The 27116-nt window shown below is 43.5% G+C and overlaps 1 protein-coding gene across 5 annotated transcripts in view; it reads right to left on the bottom strand.

Moving 5' to 3' along the window:
• Positions 1-21: 21 nt before the first annotated feature.
• Positions 22-27116, bottom strand: part of CARD11 (caspase recruitment domain family member 11) — a 43775-nt gene continuing 16680 nt past the window's right edge. For 4 of the 5 annotated variants that reach the window (XM_083872623.1, XM_083872626.1, XM_083872627.1 and 1 more), the window contains exons 2-24: positions 23259-23471; positions 22520-22657; positions 21556-21881; positions 20650-20829; positions 18910-19062; positions 18691-18816; positions 18008-18205; positions 17327-17506; positions 16232-16286; positions 14932-15041; positions 13678-13781; positions 10988-11040; positions 10311-10443; positions 9568-9769; positions 9004-9130; positions 7715-7955; positions 7206-7302; positions 6051-6146; positions 5003-5135; positions 4281-4460; positions 2995-3119; positions 2048-2163; positions 22-1487 (exon numbers count right to left, since the gene is read on the bottom strand). In XM_083872623.1, the coding sequence (XP_083728749.1) occupies positions 1283-1487; positions 2048-2163; positions 2995-3119; positions 4281-4460; positions 5003-5135; positions 6051-6146; positions 7206-7302; positions 7715-7955; positions 9004-9130; positions 9568-9769; positions 10311-10443; positions 10988-11040; positions 13678-13781; positions 14932-15041; positions 16232-16286; positions 17327-17506; positions 18008-18205; positions 18691-18816; positions 18910-19062; positions 20650-20829; positions 21556-21881; positions 22520-22657; positions 23259-23471 (3491 nt within the window). In that variant the 3' untranslated portion in view covers positions 22-1282. Of the gene's footprint in view, positions 1488-2047; positions 2164-2994; positions 3120-4280; positions 4461-5002; positions 5136-6050; positions 6147-7205; positions 7303-7714; positions 7956-9003; positions 9131-9567; positions 9770-10310; positions 10444-10987; positions 11041-13677; positions 13782-14931; positions 15042-16231; positions 16287-17326; positions 17507-18007; positions 18206-18690; positions 18817-18909; positions 19063-20649; positions 20830-21555; positions 21882-22519; positions 22658-23258; positions 23472-23865; positions 24333-27116 lie in introns of those variants that run through there. The other variant, XM_083872625.1, reaches the window with a different exon arrangement.

Here is a 27116-nt window from a genome sequence, read left to right as displayed (position 1 = left end):
TCAGACCAGCAATTGCGCGAGTCATTATTATCGGGTCAGTTTTATTGGATCAATTTGGCAATCTCGGTACAGCGCCTAATGTCGAGAGGAAAGATTTCAAAGACTGAAGAGATTTAGGAGTCGAAGTCACACTCATGAGCAGTGGAACTTAAATTCTCTGAGGACTTAAGTGCTTTTGAAAATGGGACATGGTCTCCTCACCTCTACACACACTTCTGGAAGCATTTTCCACTTGGCCACAGCACAGCGTGGTGCCCGCCGATCTCCTCGCTGTCAGTCACGGCACACGGGTCAAGGACTGAGTGGTTCACAGCAATTACTGGTTTATGAAATTCTCCTTTTCTTCTTCTCAGAACAGTTCCTCCTGTCGAGAGCAGGCATGTTGGCAGGCAATGATATTGTAGAGAAATGTTTCAGTGAAGAAACAGAGAAACCTGTTGTCTGAAGAAGGCGCCGTGGTATTTTCCATGAGTAGAAAAATGTTAAAAACTGAGAGATGTACAAATGAATACGATGAAGAGGCAGGGATAAACTAAATGAAATGTTGGCAGATCTGGAAAGATCTGATGTGCCACTGGGACAGTGAAGTCTGTTTTCCTGTAAGCGCCAGGACTACAAAGAAAACCTGCAAAACTGTTAAATAAAACTGGGGTTTCAAAAGGAAGAGAAAATTTTCATTTTAGTTAATGCCGGGAGGAATAGCTATTTTCTTCTCTTTTGATTAACATGGCTGTGGAGAAACAGGGCTACAGAGCTGCTCTGGCCATCAGCAGTTGGGTTGCTGCTGCTCCCAACCAGCCTTCAGCTTCCTCAGCTGGGTATGTTCAGAATCTCACCTCAGGGGGGTGTGGGGCACATCTCAGTTCCACATCCTGGAGCCCAACTCCCATGCCTTATCCCTTTCACATTCCACTTCTTTGGTCTCATCAGAAGTTTTCAATGAGACAAAAGAGATGCATAATTTGAACATAATAAATTACCTCAATCTCTCTCTCAAGATCTTTGTCCTCATGTGTTAAACAGCTGCTGTCCCTTAAGAAATGCCAGTGGATCAGAAATTGTGGTGGTGGCCCCATGGCCTGGATCCCAGCATCTGAGACTCTGGCTCTTCCACACAGCTCCAGTCCCACTGCAGACATGCATCCTGCCAGCAGGACGTGCCCAGCCAGCAAGGGTGAGACAGGAGTGAGCTCTGGGCACTCAACCAGAGAATTCTGTGAGCCCCTGCTCCACCTGGATGTGTCCTTTCCTCACCAAAGAGCTCCGTGTTACTTGGGGCTTTTTATAGCTGATCTTCATCAATCCAGACTGTTTTCCTCTGCTCTTCCCCAATCCTGTCTTTTATTGTCCTGATCAGATCCTCGATGCTGCTCCAGGCCTCAGCCTCCACAGAGGCATAAAGGCAAGGCAGAGCTTCCAGTTCCTTCTCCTTCAGGCGGCACATCCGTAAAAACTCCTCCTCGGTCTCCGGCTTCGGCAGCAGTTTCCTGTATCAAATGAGCAGACCAAAAATAAGTGTCTTGCATTTTAAGTGAATCCTGGAGCCCCAGCTGTCTCATCAAGAATTTATTTTCTCCTAACTACTTGCAAGCAATAAAAGCAGTGAAGAATGCAGCTACTCCAGGTCTACCATCCCCTTACCTCCATGCTGCCCCCAAGGAGAAATATTTGCTACGGGGAAACAATTTAAGAGGATTGAATGGAGGGAGAGTGCAAGTGTTTATGAGCTCTCCTCTTCCAGATTGCATTACCTTAAGAAATGCTGTGGGAGTGCTGAGCATGGAGAAAACCACATTTTCTTCGGTCTCATCCTCCCACAATGCTCATTGCTACCAGTGACAGTGAAAGAGTGCCAGATTTGGGGAATTCCTACTTTCTCGGGTTGTAAGATTTCAGGGAGGAGTCATGGGAGGAAATAGTGCACGTAGAAGTACCAGATGAGGAGGGATGAGGTTCTTTATTTCTCTCAGTAAGAACATTATTGGACTCAAAAATTACTCACTGAACAAGACGGAACATCAAATATGCAAAAGGTTTGACATCTTACCTGAACCTCTTGATGTTTTTCTCTGAGACTCTTATAAAGAGAACAATAGGATATATCTTGGCTTTGATTAAATCCTTTGTGCAGCTTATTCCAGCTTCCAGGAGACAATGCTTGTTCTAAAAACAAAGTCATAACAGTGTCACAAAGGAAAATTCACTGCTGTGGAATCTCAAGATAATGATATCTATCCCTCATGGGGTCATTTGGAAAGCTCTCTATTTACCATTGTGCTGATTTAAAACCTTTTAATCAAATATACATTCAAAGTCCAGCTCCTCCTACTGGTTTTAAACTAGTCCGTCAAATAACAGCTGAGCTTAACAGCTTTCTAAAAAGGTTTCAAATGGAAATGGACTGCTCTGAAGATGAAGAGTATGATAAAATACCAGTTTTGCATATAGACACAAACACACAGCCTTGCTTTTTGTTCAGAAAGAACATCTACTGCAACTACTTGTGAGACAAAAAACCATCACTTTAATTCTCATTTTTTTACATGCTGTGCATCAAATCTACTCTACTTGACATCAGATCTCTGTCTTGGGCATTGTTATCTTTGTTCTGTACACCCCTGTGTCTGGGTTTAGGCTTTTCTTTCCTTTGTCTAGGTCCTTGTATCTCTTACTCTCTCGTGTATTCATATATACTTATGATATGAAAAGGAAATGAATAAAGGATGGAGCACAGAAAATGAAAGGATATTTAACTGCATCTATGTGGGTCATCACAGGGAATGAGGGAGAATATAAAAGGATATGGCTGAGGATGGGAAAGAAAAGGAAAAGTAAGAGCACAAATAAAAACCATTTGGGGGAATAAATAAAAATCTGAGCTTGAAGGAGGGCAGGAGAGAGAACGTGCAACTGTAAATTGGTCAGTCTGTTATCCAAAACATTGCAGAGAGGTTCACAGAGAGCCCAGAGAAGGACACAGAGCACTGTGAGCACCTTGAGAGCAACAGCCTCGATGTTGGCAGGTACAATACATTCATATGTGTTCAGATTCTTTTCTCTGCTGAAGATGATAGTGTCTGTCCTTTGCTTCCTTAAGAACTCTTCTTTTGTTACAATATCTAGGAAGAGATGTGGATGGGGAGACAATCAAATTTACAGCAGCAGAACAGGTAGAAAAGTATCCAGCAGTACTTCACATGGGATGTAAGAATGGTTCAGGGAAGGAGGATGAGCAATGAATTGTCTTAACAGCTGCCTCATTTCTTCCATTGAATTCAATTAAAGCCTAATCTGATCACAGCTGAGCATCTCAGCTATATCCTGCACCAATGAGTCCTTGGGCAATTACTACAACACTAGGAAGGCATTAAATTAAAACAGTAAATACAATTCCAGCACCTAATGTTATATAGTAACACTTCAGGGATGGAGGATGCTGAGAAGTGCTAAAAAAAGGTGGTCTCTTTTTTTAGAGCACAGGATCCTAAAACAAGGATTTAGTATTCCAACATTTGTGTTTAAAGTTTCAAAAAAATTTGGCTTAGGTTGCAATATGTGATACCGGCCCCCTTGTGAATTGCAGCTCTACATCAAAGCTTTTGTTTTATGTTGCAAGACAGGGGATATTTATTATAATACTTAACTTCTCAGTTTCTCTGTCTGGATGACTGTAAGGCTGCATACTATGCTGTGGGTATTCAATATTAGTGTAAAAATGAAACGTCAGCTCTGTTTAATGCTGGGTTGTATACAATCCTGCCCTGCAGCCATCACGGCACTGCGTACTGCTTTAATAGTAAATACTTAGCATGGAAGAAAATCAGTCTTTCCAGTAGATCAAATGCACAATCTTCACAGCTTGGATGAGACAGAAACCTAAAGTCGCTCTAGGGAAGATATTCCTCATAATAGCAAATACTAGAAACAAATTAATCAAAATTTCACATTGCCTAGATATGCAGTATGCAAACAGTATGCAAACAGAAAGAGCACTCACAGCATTTCAGTCTCTGAGGGGCAGCCTAGCAACCACACAGCATACACATGGATAATATTTATAGACACAGAATCTCATAACCATGTGTACTGGCTGTCTCAAAAACATTCAAATATCCCAGATAGTCTCAAAAAGCAGGATTTACAGCGACACATCACTCTGATGTGACTTGAAGTACCTCAAGCAACTCTCACATGTGCATTCCCCTACGTGTGCACGCATATATATATTCACATTTCCAACAGCAAGGGCTGACAGTCATGGCCCTCTCTTATCCCATTACCTGGCTTGCATATGTTGAATTCCAGGGCACCTCCAGAGTTGAGGAGCTTCTGCACCAAGGGCTTGGCCAGCATGCTGGGGGTGAAGAGCACGGGGCGCCGGCGCTCGCAGTGGATGGGTCTGACCAAGCTATAGGGGATCAGGCTGAGCTTCTTATCAATCTCACTCTCAGAGTCCAAATCTGAGCAAAGAACAAGACATTTATCCTCTGGGTTCCTCTGCATCAATATTTGGAGGAAAAAAGGAGGTACACATCAACCAGAAATGACATGGTTAGTCACACTGGTCCTCCTTCCTTTTACTGGGGTTGTCTTTACTATACTCACAACACTGTGATGTCCAGCCTAATACTAAATAATTCAACTGCCTTTTGTTCTCAAGAGATTATTTCTTAACCTCTTCAACACGACATTTACTTGGAGACTCTCTGCTTATTAGCTTGACTTACTCCAAGTTAAATGTTTTGGAGCAAAAGGCAAGAAAGCACCTAGAAAGAACTGCCATCCAAACAGGACATTTCAGTGTCCTAAAGCTCCCTGTGAAGGTTTAGTGCCCCAAGCACTTTTAGCAAAATCAAGTTTGGTCACAATTGTTGGTGAACGTTTGCAGAATGGATCATAAACACAAGACCTGTGATATATTTTTCAGCCCTGCTGTTCTGCAGATGTTCATGTAGGCCTTTGTGTCAGTGCTCTGTGTGCAAAGGCTATTTTAGGTTTGTACCTTCCAGTTTATCAGGCAGCTGCTTCTTCCCTTCAGCTGAGCTCAGTGTCAGCCCTGAGGGCCAGCCTGTGACAATGCGGACCCGCTCGTTGCTGTTCATTCGTTTGTATTTGTTCTCAGACCTGCTGACAAACTAAAGGTGAACAAAAAAAGGAGAGATTTGAGCCTCATTTCTTGCATTATTTACCCTCCCATGTGTTTATCAGTTGACACGCGTTACCTATGAGATCTAAATCACTTGTGTCTGTCAAAGACAGGACTCCATAGATCTGTGGACTGAATTCTAAGACTCTTTAAATATCATAGATCTGTTTCAGAGCCTGTGTTAATCCCCTTTGGGATTTGTTGTTTTGTTCTCTGCTCTTGAGAGGCATGTTTTCCCTTCACAAAGCTCCCTGCTCTCACCAGTACAAGCCCCCATGTGTACATCATACCCAGAGTATTGCACAAATGTATCACAGGCTATATCCAAACTGCCTGTTCTTTGCTCTACCAGAGAGACTTAAAAACTCCCAAATGGCATCTTTTTACAGTCATTTTACACAAGAAATAGGCTTCATGCTTTCCTTCCTCATCCACCCACCCATTCCTCTATCCAAACATTAACTCCTCCTCCTGTGTATTTGCTAACCTTTCCCCACCACCTTCCTTCCCAAGGCTTTATCTTTCACACAGTCTCTGTCACACTCAGAGTCATTGTCCCACAATTAAAGGACTGTTTTCTCAGAGACTTGGAGATTTGATCCCATTGGATTTGTCCTTATGCTACAAACAAAGCACATTTCAGCCTCTGATGGCAGATGTGTGGGATTCCTCAAGGCACATCCGTGATGGAAGCCATGGTCTTAAAAACAAACACCCCACACCACAGCAGAAAACACAACCCATCCTTCTCCTTCGTGCATTAAATCTCTTTTTGATAGGAATAAATTCTGATACAAGCTCTAGACCTGAGCTGGGATTTCTGGGAGAATTAGGATAGCCTGAGAATATCTACTGTTCGGATCCACTGTTTCAGACATTGCACTGGGGAGTTGAACTTCATTACCTGTAAAATCTGACCCAAAAGAAAGCTTGCTCTGGGTAGGCGAGGGCTGGTTTTTGGGTCGTTCTGCAGGGCAGGCTCCTCTGGCTGCAATGTGTTCTAGTGAAAAATAACACAAGAGGTTTTCTCCCCACCCACTCTTTTTTGTATTTTTTTTTTTTTTAGTCAAAACATTTGAGAAACAAAAGAAGCTGAATCAGATATTTTATATTTCCAATAAAAGGGATAGTGATTGATACCTATCCCAAATAAAATGTTGTAAACAAACGGTGGACAGAGCATGGCCTGTGCTGACAAACACTGCTTTTTCACTGCTCTTCACATTCCTTTGTTCACAGACTGTCCTCCACACCTAAGAAAGAGATAATTTCTGCACCAAGAAAGAGCAGGCACAGCTTTTGCTTTCACAAGCACCTCTGCCAGTGATCTCTGTCCCTTTGATCATTGGGGCTGTGAGCACAGAAGGAATGTGTGACACTTAACCTTGACTGAAATCAAGCACAAGCACTGTCTACCTGTCTCTACAAAACTTAGATGCATGAATGTTTCCCAGACCCTAAAAATAACTTATGATAACTAATACACCAGGAAGGCAGTTCTAATTATGTAAAAATGGAATTTTGGGGTCTAAAGAAAGAAAAATCAAATTGCTTTTAGTGATGGAAAAGGGAAAATCAGAAGGGCTGTTGTGTGTGAAGGCCTGATAATCCCAATTCTCTTCACAGCATCCAGGCTGGAAAAGACAGGTCTTTCTAAAGTGGGACAACAGAGTCTGTGGTTTAGAGGTTTATTCACAATAGGAGAGAAATAATTCTGATTATTAACTGCAAGGACACCGCTTTTTCCTCATGTGTACATGAAGATGCATTGAATGTTTATGGGCAGAGAAGTATGAGAAGGGTAACTAAAACACAGAACAGAGTTTGGACTTTTAGAGTGTAGTCCCTCCTAGCTGGAAGGGTTAATAGTGAGCCAGAGTTGGGTTCATTCCCAGGGACAATATTATTTAAAGCAAACAGAAAGTGCCCATTGCCAGACCCAATCAAAACCTACAGAGAGTGTAAACAGGAATTTCTGTAAAATGATGATGAAAAGTGAAAAATGAAAAACCAGTAGCAGAGGAGTATGAGGTGTTAAAAAGACTTTGTAGATCCTTACCCGCAGTGCCCGAAGGGTGTTGTAGGAGTTTTCTGTCTCATCTTTGCTTCCTCTGTGCATCAACCGCTGCAGCTTCACCAAGAGGAGTTGCTGGGCTCTGAAAGAAAGGACGAAATCACACAGATCAAGATACTTTTGAAAGCACTCACAAGGAAGATGGATTGCAATGGGTCTGTGCCTACAGAAAAGATGAAATAGAAATAGCAGTGAGGACTGAGTGAACCATGCAGTGAAGTCAGGAACAAAACAATATGAAGAACTGCAATGCAGTTAAGGATTAAAGAATATCCACAGAATATTTGCATATGATACTTTTTGAGTGACCCACTTTATTTCTTCAGGTAACATCTGGAATCTCTGCTCTTAAGTTTTATAGCTCATACTACAGTTTAACATCAGACCTTATCTCCAAATTTAGGACACAGACACCTCTTTCCATACAGCAGTAATTGAGTTCCCTGTGTTCTAGATCCCTGCTCTCAGTAATGGTCACTCAGGACCCCTCTCACCTGCTGTAGCTGGGAATGGTGCCCGTCTCCAGGTCCCTGTCGGTGAAGGGATCCACCCTGGCACAGAGCCACTCACACCTGCCCTGGTACATGGTGTCGAGGATGTGCACGATCTCATCACACTTCACCGACAGGGAGCAGCAGTCCAGCTGGCTGGAGATGTTCAGGTTCAGGCGGATGTGAAACGAGTCCCCCGAGGCGATGAGCCCTTCCTCCAGCTCCGACAGCAGCTTGCGGTACCCTGGAGTGGGGAGGGAAGGGGTGAGGCAGGAGCTCACACTCTGCTCCTGCTGCATTCCCTCCGGGAGAAGCCACAGCACCAACTCCTGAGGTTCCTCTCACAGAGGGTTGTGCTTCCAGAGCAAGACCATGGGCCTGCACCTCAGAGATGGCCACTCAGGGACAGCCCAGGCTGCTGCTGTAGGTTCTGTGGGAATATTCTCATTATAATGTCACTTTTAGGGAACTCCATTTTCAGTACTCCGCACATGACCTATGGAATAAAGAGCTCAGCAAAGACACAGACACAGCTATAGCTCTGCCCCCTAAGTACCGTGTGAGTTCTGCCACCAGTTTTAATGACAAGTTATTCCTCTTATTATTAGCTCTAATTGGCACTCTCAGAATCTATAACTGCTTTATCTGCAGTTAAGTGATGCTCAAAAAATTGCAATAGTCTTTCCTACCATTGAAAACATCAAAGAAAATCAAAGGCATCACTTCCTGCGTGATCTATGCAGCTGAAATTCTCTAACCACCATAAAAAACATGAATGCCCATTTATACACACCAGTAAAGAATGGATTTTGGAATGTAATTTTTGATCCATAACCTGAAATTATCATTATAGAACCTGAACACTAAAATCAAATTCTGTTCACCACACGTGAACTCCAGCTGTTAAAGATAAGATAAAGCCACAAAGGTAATAAACAGGGCAACTCCATCAGGTAAATGCTAAATCGACCAGCTGAATAAAGATCATTCAGCTCACCACATTGTATTGCAGAAAACTGTACATAAAAATAAGCTTGAGCGTGTTTCATGAGTCATGTTGCTATTGGCCACCATGTAGATTTTTCAGAATCCTGTTGAAAAGCAGGTTTGTTTTTTTCTCAGACACCAGGCTAAAAGCTGAAGCAGTTCCACAGAGGAGCTGTAATTAACACCAGTGGCATGCTCCAGATTTACCCCAATACAAAGGATATGCTGGTCCTGTCACTCCCTTCCAGACAAGTTGCTATAAAAGCCCTGGGACTACTTGAGATAAGAAATACTTTTGGTCTTACCTTCATGGTTTGATTTATACTGGAGTGTTACTGGACCACTGCACCTCTGAATTGTCCAGTGAACTTCTTCTTTTGTGCAAGTATCCAAAGGAACACTTTGATTTTCCCCTTTAATGCAGCCCTCCAACTAGATATGAAAGAAATATTACTCTCCAGTGCAGGTTCAATCTCTGAGTCAATTAAACCATTTTTTTTAAGTGCCATGATCTTTTTCTTATTAAACAATGCAGGCACTCTGTTATCAGGATATAGATTATGTCCCAATTATATAGTTCTTTTTCTCTCAAATTAGGAATGCTAGCAGTCAACAGAACTGCAGCACTTGGACAATTGCAGGCTTCCCTGGGAGCAAGAAATGCAGGAATATAAACTGGGGGGGGTATGTTTTTTCCCTTTTGGAGGCATTTTAACAAGAAATGGTTTGGGAACATTGGCAATGGAGGGAAAAGTAAGTAAAGAGAAACTTGGCAGAAGCACTGTTGAGCTTGTGCACGTGGGATGGCAGGGACAGCATAGGTGAGGTGCAGAGCCCCAAGGGCCGCTTGGTGAGGATTTGATGCTCACCAGCAGGATCTGGTGTCCCTCCCGAAGGCCAGCTCTCTCTGCAGGGGAGCCTGTCTTGACAGAGCTGACGAAGCTGCCCTTGTCATTGCCCCCGAGCAGGGTGATCTCGGAGTTGAGGCTGTCCCCGTTGAGCGTCACCCGCTGCACCGTGTGACACGAGCTCCTGACGCGGCCCACGGATGTGACTGAGGGACGGAAGGGTCTGTGAGCAGGAGAGAGAGGAACAGTGGGTATCTCACTCTGGGTTAAATGCAGGCATGAGTCTGTGTCCAGGAGAGAGAGGGACAGTGGGTATCTCACTCTGAGTTAAATGCAGGCATGAGAAATGCAGGCATGACAAATGAGGGATATACAAATAAACATCTATCATTATCAAGCACCAGGATCTTAGGACTCTAAAAGAAATCCTCCTCGGTACTGCACAAGTTCTGGAGAAGAGCATCTGGATTGCTCCCAGTGCATCTCTGAAAACTCAGTGTATAACATTTCTTCACTCAGCAAGATAGCAAGATCACAAGGAGAAATTGGAGCCTTTAGAACATTTTGTCTGCCTTGAAGATTTTGAATTTTTAGGATGACCTTCACAGATTTACAGAACATGAAAAGGCTCCAAGATAATGTTATACTGCTGCCACCATAACCACTCCTGCTGTTATAACTTCAACAACCAATAAAAAGATAGTTTCTACCACAGCACCCTTTCCTCTCAGTCTCTAAAGTAGGTAAACTGGCATCTCAAATACCTTTCCAGGGAGAACTTTCTAAATATGGAGTTGACATGCTCAAGCTCATAGGCATCCAGGCCTTCTGACTGATGAGAAGAAGACGAAGAGTGCACTGAAGGAGCTCCATGTGAATGCCTGTCGTGACTGTCATCTGGAAAGAGATACAAGAATGATTATGAGTCCTAGATAAAGTGACAAAGATGGAAAAGGGGAAAAGGAATTTTAATTGATCCCAGCAAAGCTGAAGAAGGAAATTCTTCATGCAGAGGTATGATTCATATCCACAGGACATGGCACAAGGAATGCCACTGTCATAGAACAGAAAGTGGGAAGAGACCTCTGGAGACTGTCTAGTCAAAGGTCAGTGCAGGGTCAGCTCAAGGAGATTGCTCAGGACTTTGTCCAGCTGGGTTTTGACATCTCCAAGGATGAAGAGTTTGACTAAAACTTTGGACAACCCTGTTCCAGTGTTTGACCACCCTCGTGGTAACAAAACTAACCCCTTTCCACTTGGTTCTTCAGGAATGACTGCTCTCCCCTTCTCAGCACTGGACAACCCTTTGTTTTCTTGACTTACTCGCAGGCTGTGTGTCCCATTTATTAGAGCAAGGCTGGTTATCTGACAGTGTCACTAGCTGGGGAGCTGATCACATATTAGCTCATATTTCAATTATACATGATATCCTCTTGCTTACCATCCAGCTCCAAAGCATCACATCCAAAGCTGTCATTGTCCTCTTCAACCAGGCTGGAATTAAAAACAAAGCATGAGATAACGGAAGAGAGGGAAAGCTGAACATTTTCAAGCTTTCAGCAGATTTCCAGCTTCAGTAGATTTCATTAAGTCCTGAAGGAGGAACTTCTTCTGTGAAAAAGGAACATGTTGGAGGTGTTGCATCAGGCAATGGTGCAGCTGCAAAAAAATAAGCAAGTAACACCCTTGAGAGTCCAGGGAAGATACAGACAAGGGCAGGAGACAACATGTGTCAGCCAGCATGGGAAGCACATGAAGCAGCAAGAAGGTTCAGAAGGAAGAGCTGCCAACAGCAGTGAGAAAATGAAGATTTTGCTGAGGACAAGGAAGCTGCTGGCTGATGGTCTAGTGTGTGACTCACACCACACTTGGTTCAGCACGGAGATAAAGGGCTGCACCATGCCTGCTGTGCATGCACTCCACTGAGGGGGTTTTCCACAGCAGAGTGAAAAGCCAGAAGTTCACTGATGGACAGAGTGAATGCAAGGGAAGTTACTGAGGTGCAGGAGAAGAGGAGTAATCCATCTGCTTGATTTAAAGTACTTGAAGCATTTTATAGCAGTTTCAGGGTACTTTGCATGGTACCTACAGTACCTGGAATGGCAAAGTGCACCAGGCTTTTGCACAGGAGCTGCCCCAGCTCTGGTCCCAGCCCAGCTCCCAGTGACACAGCCATTCCTGCAGAGGTGACTGGGTTGGCTGGCCTCAAAACCACTCTAAATTCACTAAAGTTTTGCTCTTACAGAGGTATTTGGGCTGTCCAGCCAAGTGAGTGATCTGTCAGCTTCACTAGAAGGGCTTCATTAAAGCATGTCCTTTGGTTGCAAGGCTGTTTAAATAACAGCTTGTTGTTTTTCCCATTCAAAATGATTTGTAGGTCTCCTGTGGAGCTGATATTCCTCATATTTGGCTTCAGCTGAAGGGTGAATTTTTGCAGCCAGGCTGCAGAGAATCAGCTATTTTTGCACCATGCATAAGCAGGAAAATAATGTACCTTTTCCTACATTAAATGATGATCTCACCTTTTTTTTTTTCACACAAATTAAGAAGAGATGAACTGTGAAACCTGCAACTTGGCTTGCAAACAGCAATTATTCTGGATTATGTTCACAAATAAGTTCCAAAAATTTGGCACACTAATTATAAAGTTATAAACTACAGCGAACTTTTGGGCAGGCTCTTGAGACACTTGACTTTAGTGATTATCAGCTCAACAAACTAAACCCACATTCAGATCTTGTTCCAGGGTACCTTTTCTTTCCACATGAAGAATATTTAATATGAGGGGAAAATTCAGATTTCAGTACAACTCAGTCTTCCAATGCCTTAACACACAGAACAGAATACAGTCAGAGTTACAGTGAAATAAATCCACAAGATGAATAATCTCCATGTAATCTCTACTGTGTTCTGTAATACGCTGCAAATATTGAAAAGTTCAGGCATGCCAAAGGCTTCTCAAGCACCTGAAGCACAAAACATTCAAATCATTAATTAAAAAAACCCTTTTCTCCATCTTGAATTGATAAAACACACTTTAAAAAGGGACTTGGAGGACAATGAAGGAGAAGCTAAGGGAGACTAAAATAAACACTGCTTAAATCCTCAACAGCCTAGAAAATGATGTGGGAGAACCAACTGAGAATGCCCTCAGTAGAAAAGTGGCTTTCAAAACTGTCCACAGAGAGAGGCAGAAGTGGCAATCTGCCCAAGATCAGACTGTTTTGTAAAACATAAAAATCTGAATAAAGTTCTAATAAAGATTAGATACTAAAATCAGATCTAATAAAGATCTAAACCCTCCACGTATATTGCTTTCTTCTAAATTGCTCTGCTCTGTTCTTTCCTCCTTCTGCTTGAGACCTTTAGAGAATGTATTTGTGTCTCTGGGCATTTCTGATGCAGACACTGATGCTATTGACACCACACCAACACAGCATGTCTGAGTATCACATTGCAAAAAAAACCTTTTAGAAAAAGGGTCAGTGCCCTTTAGGGAACTGTGAGGCTGGAGAGGTCTCTCTCCTTCCTGCCACCAACTTCCCACTCACCAGCTGATGAGATTTCCCTGCCAGGGGAAGTCCACGGGGCCCTGACCTGACACAAGTGGAAGCTGCAGCAGAAGGTGAAGTCAAGGGCAAAGCTTCTCTTTCCCCTCCCTTCTCTGCTGATAAACAGACCCTGAGACTCACAAAAATCACCTCCCTCCTCCACTTCTCCCCTGCACTCCTCACAGACGTCAAGCAGCTCTGCTCCACTTTGGCAGCTCACAGAGCAAAGGGGGGCTTTGAGAGAAGGGGAAAGAACAGGACGTGTGGGCAGCACAGAGCTGAGGGGCAGAAACTGAAGCTGGGTCCATGTATGAAGGCAGAGAGAGCACTTTCTCCAACAGCATCAGTGCCGAGTCATCCCAGTGCTGTTTGTGTTTGTGTCCATCACAGCCAGTGCTGCAGGGCTGTCACGGTGTCACATCCCAGCTGAACTGCCACACACCCCTGAGTGCTTTGGACCACGTGTGTGACGAGGGGCTGAGCCTTGAGAGGTTTGAGTTAATCCTATGCCTTATAGAGACAGACACTCTGCAGTCTTTCCCCCCTGTTCCTGTGGCAGGTTTCCCCAGGTGTGACCCACCTGCAGTGCGGGGTGTCCTCTTTGCAGCGCCGCACGATGGAATCGTTCCCGGGAGGCTCGGGCGTGGTCGACATGATGCTGTCATTGCGACTCCGCAGGGTTTGCTTTGAACGGGAAACCAAAAGGTGTCACAAAGGTTATCTGGCTGAAATGTGCTCTCAGTTATAACTCACAGCAGCATTAGCAACGGTGCTCTGCGCTGGCCGTGCTCTGCACTGAGAAGCACACACAGAAAAAGCAGAGAAGTTGATTCTAGCTCTGCAGAATCACAGAGCACTCATATATCCCAGTTTTTAGCACAAGGCACAGCTTGTGTGCTGCCTCTGCACCTTCTCCTGTGACCACATAACTGCCTGATTTACCGAGCCATTGTAACTTTACTTTTGTGTGTGGCACAGCTGACAGGAGGAGGGGGGTGACAAGCAGTATGTGTAATTATATAAATGTATATACTTGGAACGAGGGAAAAAAAAATACTGATCTCCATATATTAAATAATTAATCTTCCAGTGCACTGGAAACTAAACCCTGAATTGCACTAGAGGGAAAACAGTATAAGTCATCTAAACATCCAACAGATATTCCAAAAAATATTCCTAACCCAGCTAAGCTTATTACGAGTGGCAGCAAGTTCTTTCCTGGCTATTCTTGAGTATAATTTCCTGGGGGCAGCATTTTTCACGGTGTTCTAGAAAGATGTTTTGTTCTTTGTTATTAACACTCTGCAAGAGCACTCTCTCTATCTGCCTGTCCTGCTGTGTCAGTGCTCACATATGTATAATGGAATATCTACCTTGGAAGATTATGGGGATACAGCAAGCAGGGAAGAAATGGTTTGACTATGGTATGCAGAAATTTCCAGCTGTGATCTGCACCCCTTTCCTCACTCACTGTTATAGACAGGAAAAGTATTAGAGAACTCAAAAAACCCTTAAAATTTTCTCAGATAAGTTACAAAGCAGCTTTTAAAGCAAATCTCTTTCTTCTAAGAGTAAATGTTAAATGGCATAAGGAGACAGCGAGAGGTCATAAATACTCTGAAATATCTTTAAATAAACATAAACCAATTCTGTGATTTTGGGAAAGGCCAATAACATAGTTCTAACAAAATACTGGTAAAAGGATTAAGGGAGCTTCTGACAAGGGCCTTGAATGGGATCACAGCTGGGATGCTGGGGAAGTGCTCATACTGAGTTGTGAAAGCCCTGAACCCACTAGGAGGGATGGCTGTAGACAGACAAGGGGCATCCTTACAATCTTGGTGACTTCACAGCTGCTGATGGAGTTGCTGATGGACACAGAGGAGCTCGTGTCCGTGCGGCCGGTGCTGCCCTCGGGCCCGTCCTCGTCCTGTGCTCTGACTGCTGCACTCGGGGGACAAGGGAAACACAGAGAAAACACACCAGAGAGAAGCATGTCAGAGCACCTCCGATGCAGAGCCTCTCACAGATGTGCCACTGCACTTATGTTCTCTTTCCATTTTGGCTGGTTTTGTACTGGACAGAGCCTGGACACGCTCCTGCTCAGCAGCGCTGGCTCCTGTTCCTTACCCAGCAGTTCCCAACAAAGCACAGAAATTTCCACTCCTCTGCACAGACTCCTGCCCACTTTTCTCTCAGCTTTGTCCTGGATGTTTTTGAATAGATCTCTGGATGCTATTTCACAAATTAAAGGAGGATTGTTTCATGAATTTATATTTTAATTTCATGACCTGACTCTGGTGATCTGCAAGGTTTGGCTCATTGAATTACACTTTGTTACCACAAAAAAATTACAGCAGGGACCAAGAAGCCTGAGATCCCTCAGCAGCCCCAGGTAACACAGAGTGAATGTGGACTGGTACTAGTGTTGCACCCTGCCTTAGAGCAAAGCTGCTGTTTAACAGGGAATACCTTGGAGCAGGAGCCCTGGTTCCCAGGATATTTTGTCCAACAGGGGCACACACAGCTACTGAAGGAAGTGCTGACTCTGATGCTGTTTGGTGTTTCAGGGGTAGTGTTACACAAACAAGAGGAATGAGGACTAGCTCAAACACTGTAGAGCAACAAATTTGGTAGTTTGGCAGCTGGCTGGGGCATGGGTCAATCCTCCTCTCCCAGTCTTTGCAATGCTTTAGATTTAAAATTAATTCCCTTTTGCTGAAGGACAAAGGAACTCATTAGACAATCACTAGATTAGGGCCTTTTCAGCTTGAATGATTTTTCCAACAGCAAAAAGAGAATGGTATAATGATTTTTAGTACAGATGTTACACAAATGACTTTACAACTTTTGTAAACTAAATGGAAAACCGAGTAAACAGAAAATTTAGGTAAGCTATGGGATGCACATTGTGTGCCTGGGGAGGTATCTTTGGATGGAGAGGACAGTGAAGTAGAACACTTGACTACTTTAAATCATTACATTTGTAACTGTGAGAGAAACTGGTTTTTTTACTGACTTGGACTTAGTTAAGCATTTCCCTGGTTGGCGTATTTGTTAAAACAACTTAAAGAGATTAAGTGAAAGAGACAAAGCAATGGAAAAGGAATAAGGACAAGGGTGCTCTTTCTGACCTTGAAACTCTGATGTTTTGTTCATGCTGACAGGGGATTTAGCTCTTGGACTTATCTAAAAGAAAGAGGACAAAAATCAGCACAAATGCAGGATATTTACCACACACTGTAAACTAGATATTTTCACCACCTTTTTTCACTGTTATGTTGTAATATACTTGCCCTCCTTTAAGCAACAGGACCCAAAATTTAGAAGCTATTTATGTATCTAAACACAACAGCAGTGATGGAGGCTGAGCTACCTGACTACTTTTGAATGTCTGGCCCAAATGCATCACAATTTCCAGATTCTGCTGAGGAAACAAAGAGACAAAAGGTGAAGTGGGTGCCTTGGGACTGGTTGCAGGCTGCTGTTAATACAACACACATCCTTTTGGAGTGTGCAATGTGAAAAATGCAGCTCTATCGCCGTAAGTAATAACGACTGAGTCAGAGCTCAGAAAGGTTATGAAGGGCAGGGAGAATTCAAACACAGATGAAAGGAAAGAGAACCTCAACAGTCCAAATGTTAGATTCTTTGTGGATTTTTTTTTACAGTTCATGAATCCAGGATCAGGCAATAGCCATGTGAATGTAGCTAGTCGGGGAAAGCATGAACCTAACTCATGCTACCCTTTCCTGTTAGGGGTGAGGAAATTGCCATAATTTAATTCTAAATTAGATAGTTAATTTTGCTCTAGATTGTGTCCATTTCTGTCTATTTTTCCTTCCAACTGATGAGAGCTTTTCCACCAACGCTTCATTTTTCACCTTCAGTGTGTGTTGGACCTCAGGCATTATGTCATTTTTTTTCCCACTAATGTTAAGGAGGCAAAGAATCAATTTATTGACAACGCTCCAAGAATGTGAATGAACAGCAGAAGCAAGAACAAAACAGAAAATGGGGAGAAGGGACAGAAAACAGCCTATGAGGCCTGATTAGATCTGCTCCTCAAGATGCAAATCACCACAGGGCAAAAACTGACAACTCACTATCCTACACAGATCTATTCTTATCTTTGCAGCAGTTTCAGAGACACAGCCACAACATGTGTTACGTCTTATAGCTCTGGAAGTCCCTGCTCTGTGTCACTCCAGCCTCAGATTCACACACACCTGGATCCCCTTTAGGTTCACTCTTCTCTTGAGACGAACTTGATCAGGCAAGAAGAATTTGTTGTCTTCTGGGGAGTCCTCAGAAGTGGAGGAGTCATCAGCTTCCTGCCCATTGGCTTTTGGGCCAGAAGTCCCAAAGGCCTGGGAGATAACGGTAATGGGAAGATTCCGTGGCAAACTCTAAAGATCACAAGGGAACACTTTATTTCTGACACCAGTTTGGTACAAGTCATGACCTTTCTTTAGAATATTCTGATTGAACCTATTGCAACTCCAGTGCTTCAGAAGCTCATGTGGAATGTGGCCCCAGACCCAATCAGTAATTTGGGATGAGATTTGTGGGGATTTCTGTTCACACACTGAATTCTTTTTCACTCACAATCCTAAAAAATATTTTAAGTTTCTAGCCCACTGTAGAAAACAATAGTTTTTTTGCTTTTTTTTCCCCCTTCCATTTAAAGTCAAGCTGTGAACAGCAGCCTTGGGGAAGCCATGTGCATGACAGACAACTTGAAAAACACTATAGCAAAGAATTTACAACGCTGACATTTAGTAGGAGGAGATTATTTTTTTCAGTTATTTCATGGAAAAAATTAGAAAAGTCCCCTCTCCCTTCCAGACCAACATGTTTGCAAAAGCAAGTCTGAAAGAAGAGATGGTGTCTGCCTTGCAGAGCCATACCTGGTCGAGGAAGTTGCTGTCCTTGGAGAGGCGGCGCAGTTTGCACTCCAGGTTGACGATGCACGCCTCCTTCCGCACCACCTCAATCCTCAGCTCATCATTCCTCTCCTCCAGCTCCCGGATCTGCTTCCTGTATTTATCCTTCTCTATCAGGCAGTGGGAGTACTGGGTCTGAGCCTCGTCCCGCGAGCGGAACGCCTGCAGGGGGGCAGGGAACCTCCTTGGCACCAGACAGAGCCTCCTCCTGCTGCTTTTGTTTGTAAGGTGTTGGCAAGGGGGCCTTCAGGAGTGGTGCCCAGTCACCCATTAACGCAGCAGTCAGGACCAGGATGTGCCACAGTAGCACCATTAAAAATTATGATGATGAGGGTGGTTCATTTACAGCTCCCTCTAGGTTGGTGGGAAGATGGCCCAGAGTGCAAATGGGGTGACTTGACACTGACATAAAGCCTTGCAGGAGCTGCTGTTAAGATCCTGGTCCTGCCTGCCAGATGCTACACTGTGGAAACAACCCAATATTACCCTGTGTTTAATTACCATAATGCAAATCCCAACAAGTAATTCTTTTAACTGCTTATTTCATAATGGTATTTTGGGCCCAATTACCTACAATTCCCCAAAGTGACACAGAACAGATAGAGAGGCTTTTGCTATTGATTTTCCCCTGCTTTAACTGTGAGTACCTGGTCCCGCTCCTTTTCCACCTCCTCCAGCTGTATCATCACAGTGTTCATGCGGTGCTTGTACATCTCACAATCTTTTCCTAGTGTTGAGCACTTTAACTCCAAATCTTCCTTCTCCTCGAGATACTGGAAACAACACACTGTTAACCATCACTGCTCTCAGGGGCATTTTGGCCAGCAGCCTGAGATATTCCATCTCTCTACCCCTCCATTCCTCACCTTGTCTCTCAAGTCCTCCACATGACGAATCTCCTCTTGGAGATTAAAGATCTTGTTGACCAACTCATGACGATCCTCCAGTGCCTCCTTACGGTCGTGTTCCAGAATATCCAAAATGGCTTTGTCTGAATCTGGCAAACCCCTCTTGTCAGCCTGAGGAAAGAGAGTTTTTAGAGCCAGGCCAGAGAAACAGAAAATAGTTTTGCAGGGAGCGAAGTATCAGAGGCAGTAACGAGCAAGAGGAATAGCAAATGAACAAGGTACTGCAATGAGAAAGCAGGAGAAGAGATGGACATTTGTTCATATTTTAAAGCAGAGTCAGAAAAGATGAATAAAATCTATCTTGCTGTCAGAATAGTCTGATGAAGGAACTGTTTTACTGGTCTATTGTACTGGCTATAATTTGATCTGGTTTGGATGCAGTGACAATTCTTCACTCCAAGCCCTGCATTCAAAACTCTTTTCTATTAATCAGCTCTAACTGAGCACAAAAATCACCCTTTTCCAAAGAGCAGAGCCTAAGAAAATATTCAGGAGGATTTTTAAGGCATGCACAGGCTTTGCAGGGCTGTGCTCAGAGAATATTAAATATCTGGAATACCTTGTACCACTGCTTCGTTTTCTACACCATCCAGGAATATAATTTCTTTCAGATATAAAATTAACAAGATTACCAAAGCAGGTTCTGACACATAATTGCCATCCAAAATTAACCATAAATGGAAGATGAAAAAAGCATAAAGTCTAGCAAGGAATATGGATATTTATTTTTCTAGGTATTTCAATTTATTTATGAAATACCTAGACTGAGTTGGAGATTTCAGGGATATTTTGGTTATCCAGTATTTCTAAGCATACCTAAGAATTTCTAAAACAAAATGGTTCGGATTTATTTATACTTTCACTTAGGAGAATTTAAATCCTATTTTTAGCTATTTCTCTAAGTGCTCAATTAATATAAGAGACCTACATGGACCAGAATTCCCAGAATCTTCTATCCTCCACTCTTTTTCAACCTTTGAATTTGACTTGTGTTAGAACTAAGAATCGTTAGGCACTGCTAGAGGCTACAGCCATTTCTGAAAGGCTTTCTATTGATAACTTTTTAGGGTCACTTTAAAATGCCACAAGCCTTTTCTAACAAAGTGCTAACAAATCTCACATATATCCCAATATTTGGCTAAGTTCTTCACAGAGGAGTCCTAAATGTGCTGCACAGCAACTGTTTTCCGTACCTGCCCAAGCAGAGGTTGGTGAAGCTCCCTGTGCAGGTTACAGCAGGGTTCTGCAGGGCACCCAGGTGCCCAGTGGCCACTCAACTACAGGAACCTTTATCATTCTCTGCTCCATTAAAACCTTTTGGCAAAGATATGACAACAGCCTAACACGGGGTACACAGAGCCACTGTCAGAAATCTCTGTGCTGGCTGTTTCACACAGATTTGTAGTGACAGGCTGGTACAATGTTCAGCAATTAAACACTGCACTCTTGGAAGAGCCAATTTCTCATGTACACTTGATTTTTTTAGAGGACTATTTTTGTAGAACTCCTCCTCATGCATGTGTCTGTGCAGGGAGCACTCCAGGCAGCTGGGAGCTGTACAAGCAGCCTTCTGTTTGTCCAGACTTTGCACTTGTGCTGGTTGCAGCTTTGCAGGCAGAGGTTTCAGCCAGCACTTCCTGCACTGTAACTGGAGAATGTGTGAGTTTGGATTTTAAAGACAGCAAGCTGCTTTTATACCTGAATGATGGACTGTAACTCCTGGATTTTTGTCTTCATCATCTCATTTTCCCGCTCCAGCTCCAGCACCTGCTCCTTTTTGGGTCGGTTTTCAATATCATTTTTCAGCTTCAGAGACTGGTTCCTCTCCAGCTTGCACTCCTCTTCCACCTTGTTCAAGCGATGCTTCAGCTGGTCAATCTAGAGCAGCCAGGGAGCAGTGAAAAGGGGGAAGAGGAGGGGAAGGGAGTCCTCCCTAGCTCTGACATTTATTGCTCTGAAAAAACTCTCACTTCCAGGTGAAGAACATATGAGGGAAAATAGTTTAAACTGTGAATGCTAAGGAAAAGTTGATAATTGGGTGCTGAATGTCCACAATAGAACTGGTGAAGTCTCAAGTACAAACTTGCTACTTGCCAGCCACAGCTCATATGGGCTGGTTGTGAAATTTTAGAATACCTGGACTAAAATAAAGTGGCACATTGTCAATCCTCCAATAAATAAATAAAGAGCTATGAAACAGAATGAACACTTAAGAGGCTGACCACACATTGTGCTTTTTGCACACGGACTGTTCAGATCAGGAAAAACAGAGGAAAATTCAGGATATCCTTCTGAATAAATCCCCAGCAGCTGTAGTGCTGCTGGATAAATGTACCAAGATATTACTGAACCCCAAAAAATATAAAATTATGTTTTCAGCAAGTAGGTATATTTTAAACTTTATTTTTACTTGCATTCTATTCTGTTAATTCATTATCTGCCATTAATACACCTCAATGCAGTTGGCATTTCTGTACAATGATGCTTCCAATCATCTGGATAAGCACAGCAAATGAGAACCCCACATCTTTCTGCTGTCAGAGGAGGTCTCATTTCCCAGATGCCACAGGCACCCTCCATTGCTGCCCAGAGCACTGATCTCACCTCCAGCTGCAGGTCCCTGCTCCTGATCACAGCCATGCTCTTCTCGTCACTCAGCTGGGCGTATCTCATGGCCAGATTGTAGTTCTCATCTTTCACCTTGACCAGCTCGTCGTTGTAGTTGTTCCTCTCCTCCTTCATCTTGTTGTATCTCTCCTGGAAGGTGAGCAGCTCGATCTTGTTCAGCTTGAGCTGCTTCCTCTCATCCTCCAGCTGGCGGGACTTGGCCAGGAGCTCACAGCGCTGCACGTCTTTTGTCTTCACTTGCTGCTGGAGCTTGATGATCTCATTCATTAGGAAATGGGTAAGGCCTTCATGTCCTTCCTCCACTGAAAAGGTTTGAGTAGCTTATCAGTGTTTGGTAAAGTAACTTATTTAAGTTACTTTGTTAAGAGGGTAATAAGTCATATCAGCAAATCTATGTAAGAAACAAACGTCCTAGAGTGGGTACAGAGGTGCAGAATTTACACAAATTCACACACATCTGTATGTGTGACTGGGAACAGTACAAATATTACACACCCCACTGATATCAGAATCACAATATACACACATACAGCTTGTCTGGATAGAAGATAGGACCTTTACATATGTCTTGTTTCAGCTGAGCCTGTAGAAGTAACACAACCTCTGTACAGTGAATCTGTGCAATTACAATTAATCTGAATGTTTCAAATGTGCTGCACATGTGTAGTAGTCAGTGTAATTTAGTCCACTATTCCAACACAGCTTCTCTTGAGAATTATGGCAATGCCTATCATTCCATTTGAAGCTCTTCAGCTTCATTCAGGCAGCTGGGATGTCCCTTTGCTTTATACATTACCCACCACATTTTGCTTTGAAGGGGACTGAAAAGCATTCTACACCAAGATTAGCTTTCATTTCCACTTCTTGCCTGAAAAAAACCATGCCAGTCTTCCAGAGAGCCCTTACCTCAACAGCCTCCTTTGTTATTGGTTCTACTCACCAACAATAGTGGAAAATCTCCGTGTAGGTTCTTTCCCTGTCACCAGTTTGTAGAGTTCAGGGTAGTAAAACTCCAGGCTCTCCAAGAACACCACGTAGCCCCTCTGGCCCTTGGTGTGGAGGATGTCCAGCAGTCGGCCTGGGCACAGATAGCAGAGAGGTGACACATCAGCCCCACGAGCAGCACGAGCAAATATCACATCCCTGACGTTCCTAAGGTTCATCTCTGCCATGGCAACGAGCTGTGCAAAATCTGTCTGATTAACTGAGTTCAGCTGAACCCATAAAGTAATGCCACCAATTCTGTGTGTTTGTGCTGATCGTTATTCTGAGGGAGTGTGGGCAAATTGGTCTCTGGAACAGAAATTTCAAAGGACGAGTTATTCAGAGCAGCCTTTACCAGGCAGGGAAGGCAGAACTTCCAGTGACAAATCACAGAGTGCTGCAAGACAGCTGAAAAGCTACTCCTGGAATGGCACTGACTGCTGCTTGTGTTAACTGAAATATTTGCCAAGGCTTTGATGGGAATTTGAACCCCGAGAGCTCCAGTCTGCACAGCACAGGAAAGAGTCTTTGTTATCAAAATAGCAGCAGAATCCCCCCGTACTTCAAACCTCCTGTAAATAAGATAAAAGCGTTTCCATCTGACAATCTGTAACTTGATTCAGGCTCTCTTCAGACTTAGTAGAGCAAAGCTATTCAGACAGTGATGCAGATGGAGCCAGTGACCAGATAATTACCTGCTCTGTTAATTTTGGAGGGCAGCATGAGTGAGTTGAGCACCTCATCCTCATCCTGCTCATCGATGACTTTGCACTGCCGTAGGTAGGGGGTCAGTTTGGCTGGGTTGATGTAGCGGCTCAGCATGTGCCTGTTGCACTCCACATTCTCCCACAAAGCCTCCTCCTCATCTTTCAGGGTCTCTAGGCAGTCATCCATCTCTGGCTCTGCTCCTGAACAAGGGACACAACTGGCAAATGAACACCCAGCAGGACAATCCTCGTACTTTTTTGTGCTTCCATGTCACATGGGATGAGCTCAGGACCATTCTGACTAAGGCTCGGTTTGCCCAGTGCTGAAGCTGTTTGAAGTGCAGCCTGTCCACTGCTCACCTGGGAAATGACAGTTCACAGAAAGCTATCTTGAGTCTGTGAACTATGGCTCATGGCTCTCCAGTGATGAATCTGCACTCAGCCAGCTCCACCAAGCTCTCCACGAGTCAGAGGATGCCTCTGCTCAAGAGAGGCAACGGCAAAGGGCACAGTGCAAGGCAAGAAGGGAATGAAGCTGCAGAGCTCAGAGCAAAGACAGATTCTGGCTGCAGGCAATGAAGGCTTTCATCCTCACCTCCTTTGCTCCTCCAGGCTGTACTGATGTGAACCTGCACAGATGTGATGAGCCAGCACCTGTAAGTGGCTGCACACAAGAATAGTTAAGGCAGGTCTGTGTCTGCAGCTGGCTGTGGGTGCACTGAGGGCTGTGAGTGCAGGTACCTGGGAGCTCAGGCCTTGCCTTTCCCTGGAGGAGGGGGCAGGTAACAGCACTGTGTCACTGCAGTCTGAAAATGTTCTTGACTCATGCAAATGTTGTCACACGGTTTCTGAGTGCTTGCAAAGCAATTTCCTGCCAGCTCCTAATTTGTACCCACCTCATTAGAGAAGGTTACATGGCAGGCTACAGTGAGGCAAGAAAACTAGGACTGAAGTTAAAACTAAAGAAACTTCATATTAAAAAACCTCCCAACTTTCCTTCTTTCTTGTTTAATAAATATTAACCTTCCAACTAGTACTATTTTTGCATTGTAGCTTCACAGGACCTTGTGATCCAGGCGGCACGTGGAACATAAACTATTTCAAGTTCAGAGGTGGGTAGAAGAATATGCAGTTCTTGGATCATATGAGACCAGAGCTCTGCTTTATGAGGCTTTGCTGGTAATCAGTAACTAAAGACCTCAAAAGCAACATGTTGTTTTTCTCAGCTTCCATCTTCAGGAACTGGGGAGCAGCCTGTGTTACACTGAGCGTCCCTGAGCAAAAGCAGCTCATGAAGTGCACAGCCAAGGGCTATTAATTCCTCATTTTGAAAACTAAAGCCAAAAGTGCTAATCTGCTAAATAATGTGTTTGTCAGTGTTCTCACATAATGAAATACAGAATATTCCTACAAAAATAATGCATGCTCTCTGCTTGATGCTTTTAAAAGCTTTCCCAATTTGTCAGAAATTCTATTCTGGGTTTCAATATCTCTATGAGAAATTTTTGGATGGCTTTTCACAGTATGGCTAAGTTAAGGGAGTACTGGCAGGAGCTTCGTTCTTCTCCTGTGCTCCAGCAGAGTTCTTTTCATTGCAGTTTCACATCCTGGAAGGCACTTATTCCACATTTGCTTTGACGCTTGCATGGGGATTCATTACTCCAGTGACTGCTATTACATATTCTGGGAGAGACAGCAGCCCCCAGAGGGCCAGGAAGACCAGGACAGTTCAATGGGAGGCAGAATCATGGGGCAAGGCTGTAGTTAGGGGAAAACCCTCCCTGATCTTATGAACTCCACACTGGCTGGGTGAAATTCTCACTGAATGCCAGTATTTATGTGTGGTAAAAATGACACTGAAGCAATGAGCAGAATAAAGGTAAAACAATAGAGAAAAAACTTTACAAAGCAGGTTGCAGTGGGGGGAATGCTAAAGGTGAAAGAGCTTCATCTGAAGTCCTCACACATTCTCATGAACCTTACTCTCCACCATTATTCTGGAAGTAACTCCATTTCACTTCAAAGGTGAATTTAACAAACGCTACATAATTGGAGAAGCTGGACTTTGGGGAGTAGAAGTCAGTGAAGCAGAAGGTCACACAGTACCTCAGCCAGCTCACAGCCACAGGCATCCACTGCAGCTGAAAACAGGAGACTCACAGCCCCTTTAATTTCTGGGAGCATACCAGGGAGCTCACAGATGGACCTCAGAGTGCAAAAGAAGCACTTGCTTGAATTTCATAGAATGCAAGATATCTTGTAATCTGCTGCGCTGAACCAGAAATTATTGCACACTGTCAGCAGTTCCCTCAGGACATTAGTAAGGGATTTCTCCACTAAATGATTCAAAGAAGAGTTCACTCATCAGCGTAATTCTCAACATGAATATGCTTTTTTTTTTTCTTTTTACCTGACATTAAAAAAAATCTTTATCAAATAGTCCCTTGTGTTTGGGTCTAATACATCCATACTGTTATTTTGGGGACATAATGTTTGATGGGAAAGTAATAAGAATATTGGATGAGTGGCTAAGAATTTTAAAAGATTTCTGGTAGCAAACCCCTGCTAAAACACATTTTATAGTAAAGAGCAAGCCCTGAGAAATGACATTTAGTGGAGTGCTCCTTCAATGCCATGTAGGAATGTCAGACTCTTCCTTTTGCTTCCTTCTTTGGAATTCCACCTTGGAAATGCCCTGCCAGGATCACAGCTGAGCTCTGTGCTGTCTGTGCTGCCCATCAGCATCAGGGATGTGTGACAGGTGTCACTCCTCCCCTCCCTGGAGCCCGAGGTGCTGCTGCCTTTGTTGTGAGTCTTTGGCCAAAGTGCTCTGAGAGCACAACCCCCATGGAGCTGCAGGGTCCTGCGGAGCTGTTCCAGAGAAAACAGCAATGAACAGCTGATATTAGTGCACAACTTCTCTTACTGAGCAGATAATTCTTTGATTTAGTATTTAATATAGTGTTGAATAGGAAACAAAATGCTTGGCCATTGGCTGAAATTTTGGTGTGCTGGTCAAAAACCCTGATGTAACAACTGAAACTCGGTGGGAAACCAATAAAGGTCTGGTATTACTGGCTTTAATTTTACAAGTTTTTTAGCACTGCATGCATTTTCTAGGCATTTAATAACCTTTGTTCCTTGCTTCTGTCCTTCCTTCCTCTGATGATACTGCAGAAAAGTTGTTTTCACTTATGAAATTAAAAATGACAGATTTAAAATGTTTTCAAATGTGTAATCACTATTTAATCTGATCTTTATTTCCATTATCTAATTTGTGATTCCAACACCTCTTGAGCTGTAAAGTAACACATTCAGGAGTTGTGATATGTCATTGAAATAGTGTAGCATCCATTACAATTCACAGGTGTGAAGTCACTGACTTGGACTGACTTCAGCAGATATTGAGCAAAAAGAAATCAGAAATCACCACAGCAGTTAAAAAATTGCTCTCCTGCTGCTCCTTTCAGTAGTTAGTATACAAAATAGCTTTTAACTGCAGGAGAGCTTAATCCAGTAATAATCTCAGCCAGCTCCATCTATTTCAAAGGTCTCTGTAGATGTAGACAAATAAAAGAGAGAATCCCTTTTTACATTAAAAGGAACACTCTTGCTCCCCTTGTCTCCTTTTCTCTCTCAGGGACTATCCTTCTGCTGGCTGTTACACACAAATGAATCGTTTTGGATGTTTGCTGGTTTTCTCGTGGTGTATTTTTCAGCTGAACAAATCACCTTGCAGTTAAAGCTGCTCTCTGTTCTCACTCAGACTCCGTGCTCTCATATGTCAGTGACACTCTCCACTGATCAAGGGAATAAAGCCTGCAGGCTTCAGACCCAGGGGTTCTA

The sequence above is a fragment of the Zosterops lateralis genome (assembly GCF_965231275.1).
Source record: "Zosterops lateralis genome assembly, chromosome: 15".
NCBI lineage: Eukaryota > Metazoa > Chordata > Aves > Passeriformes > Zosteropidae > Zosterops > Zosterops lateralis.
Note: the sequence above shows the minus strand (reverse complement) of the source record. Positions and strands in the feature narration are given on the sequence as shown.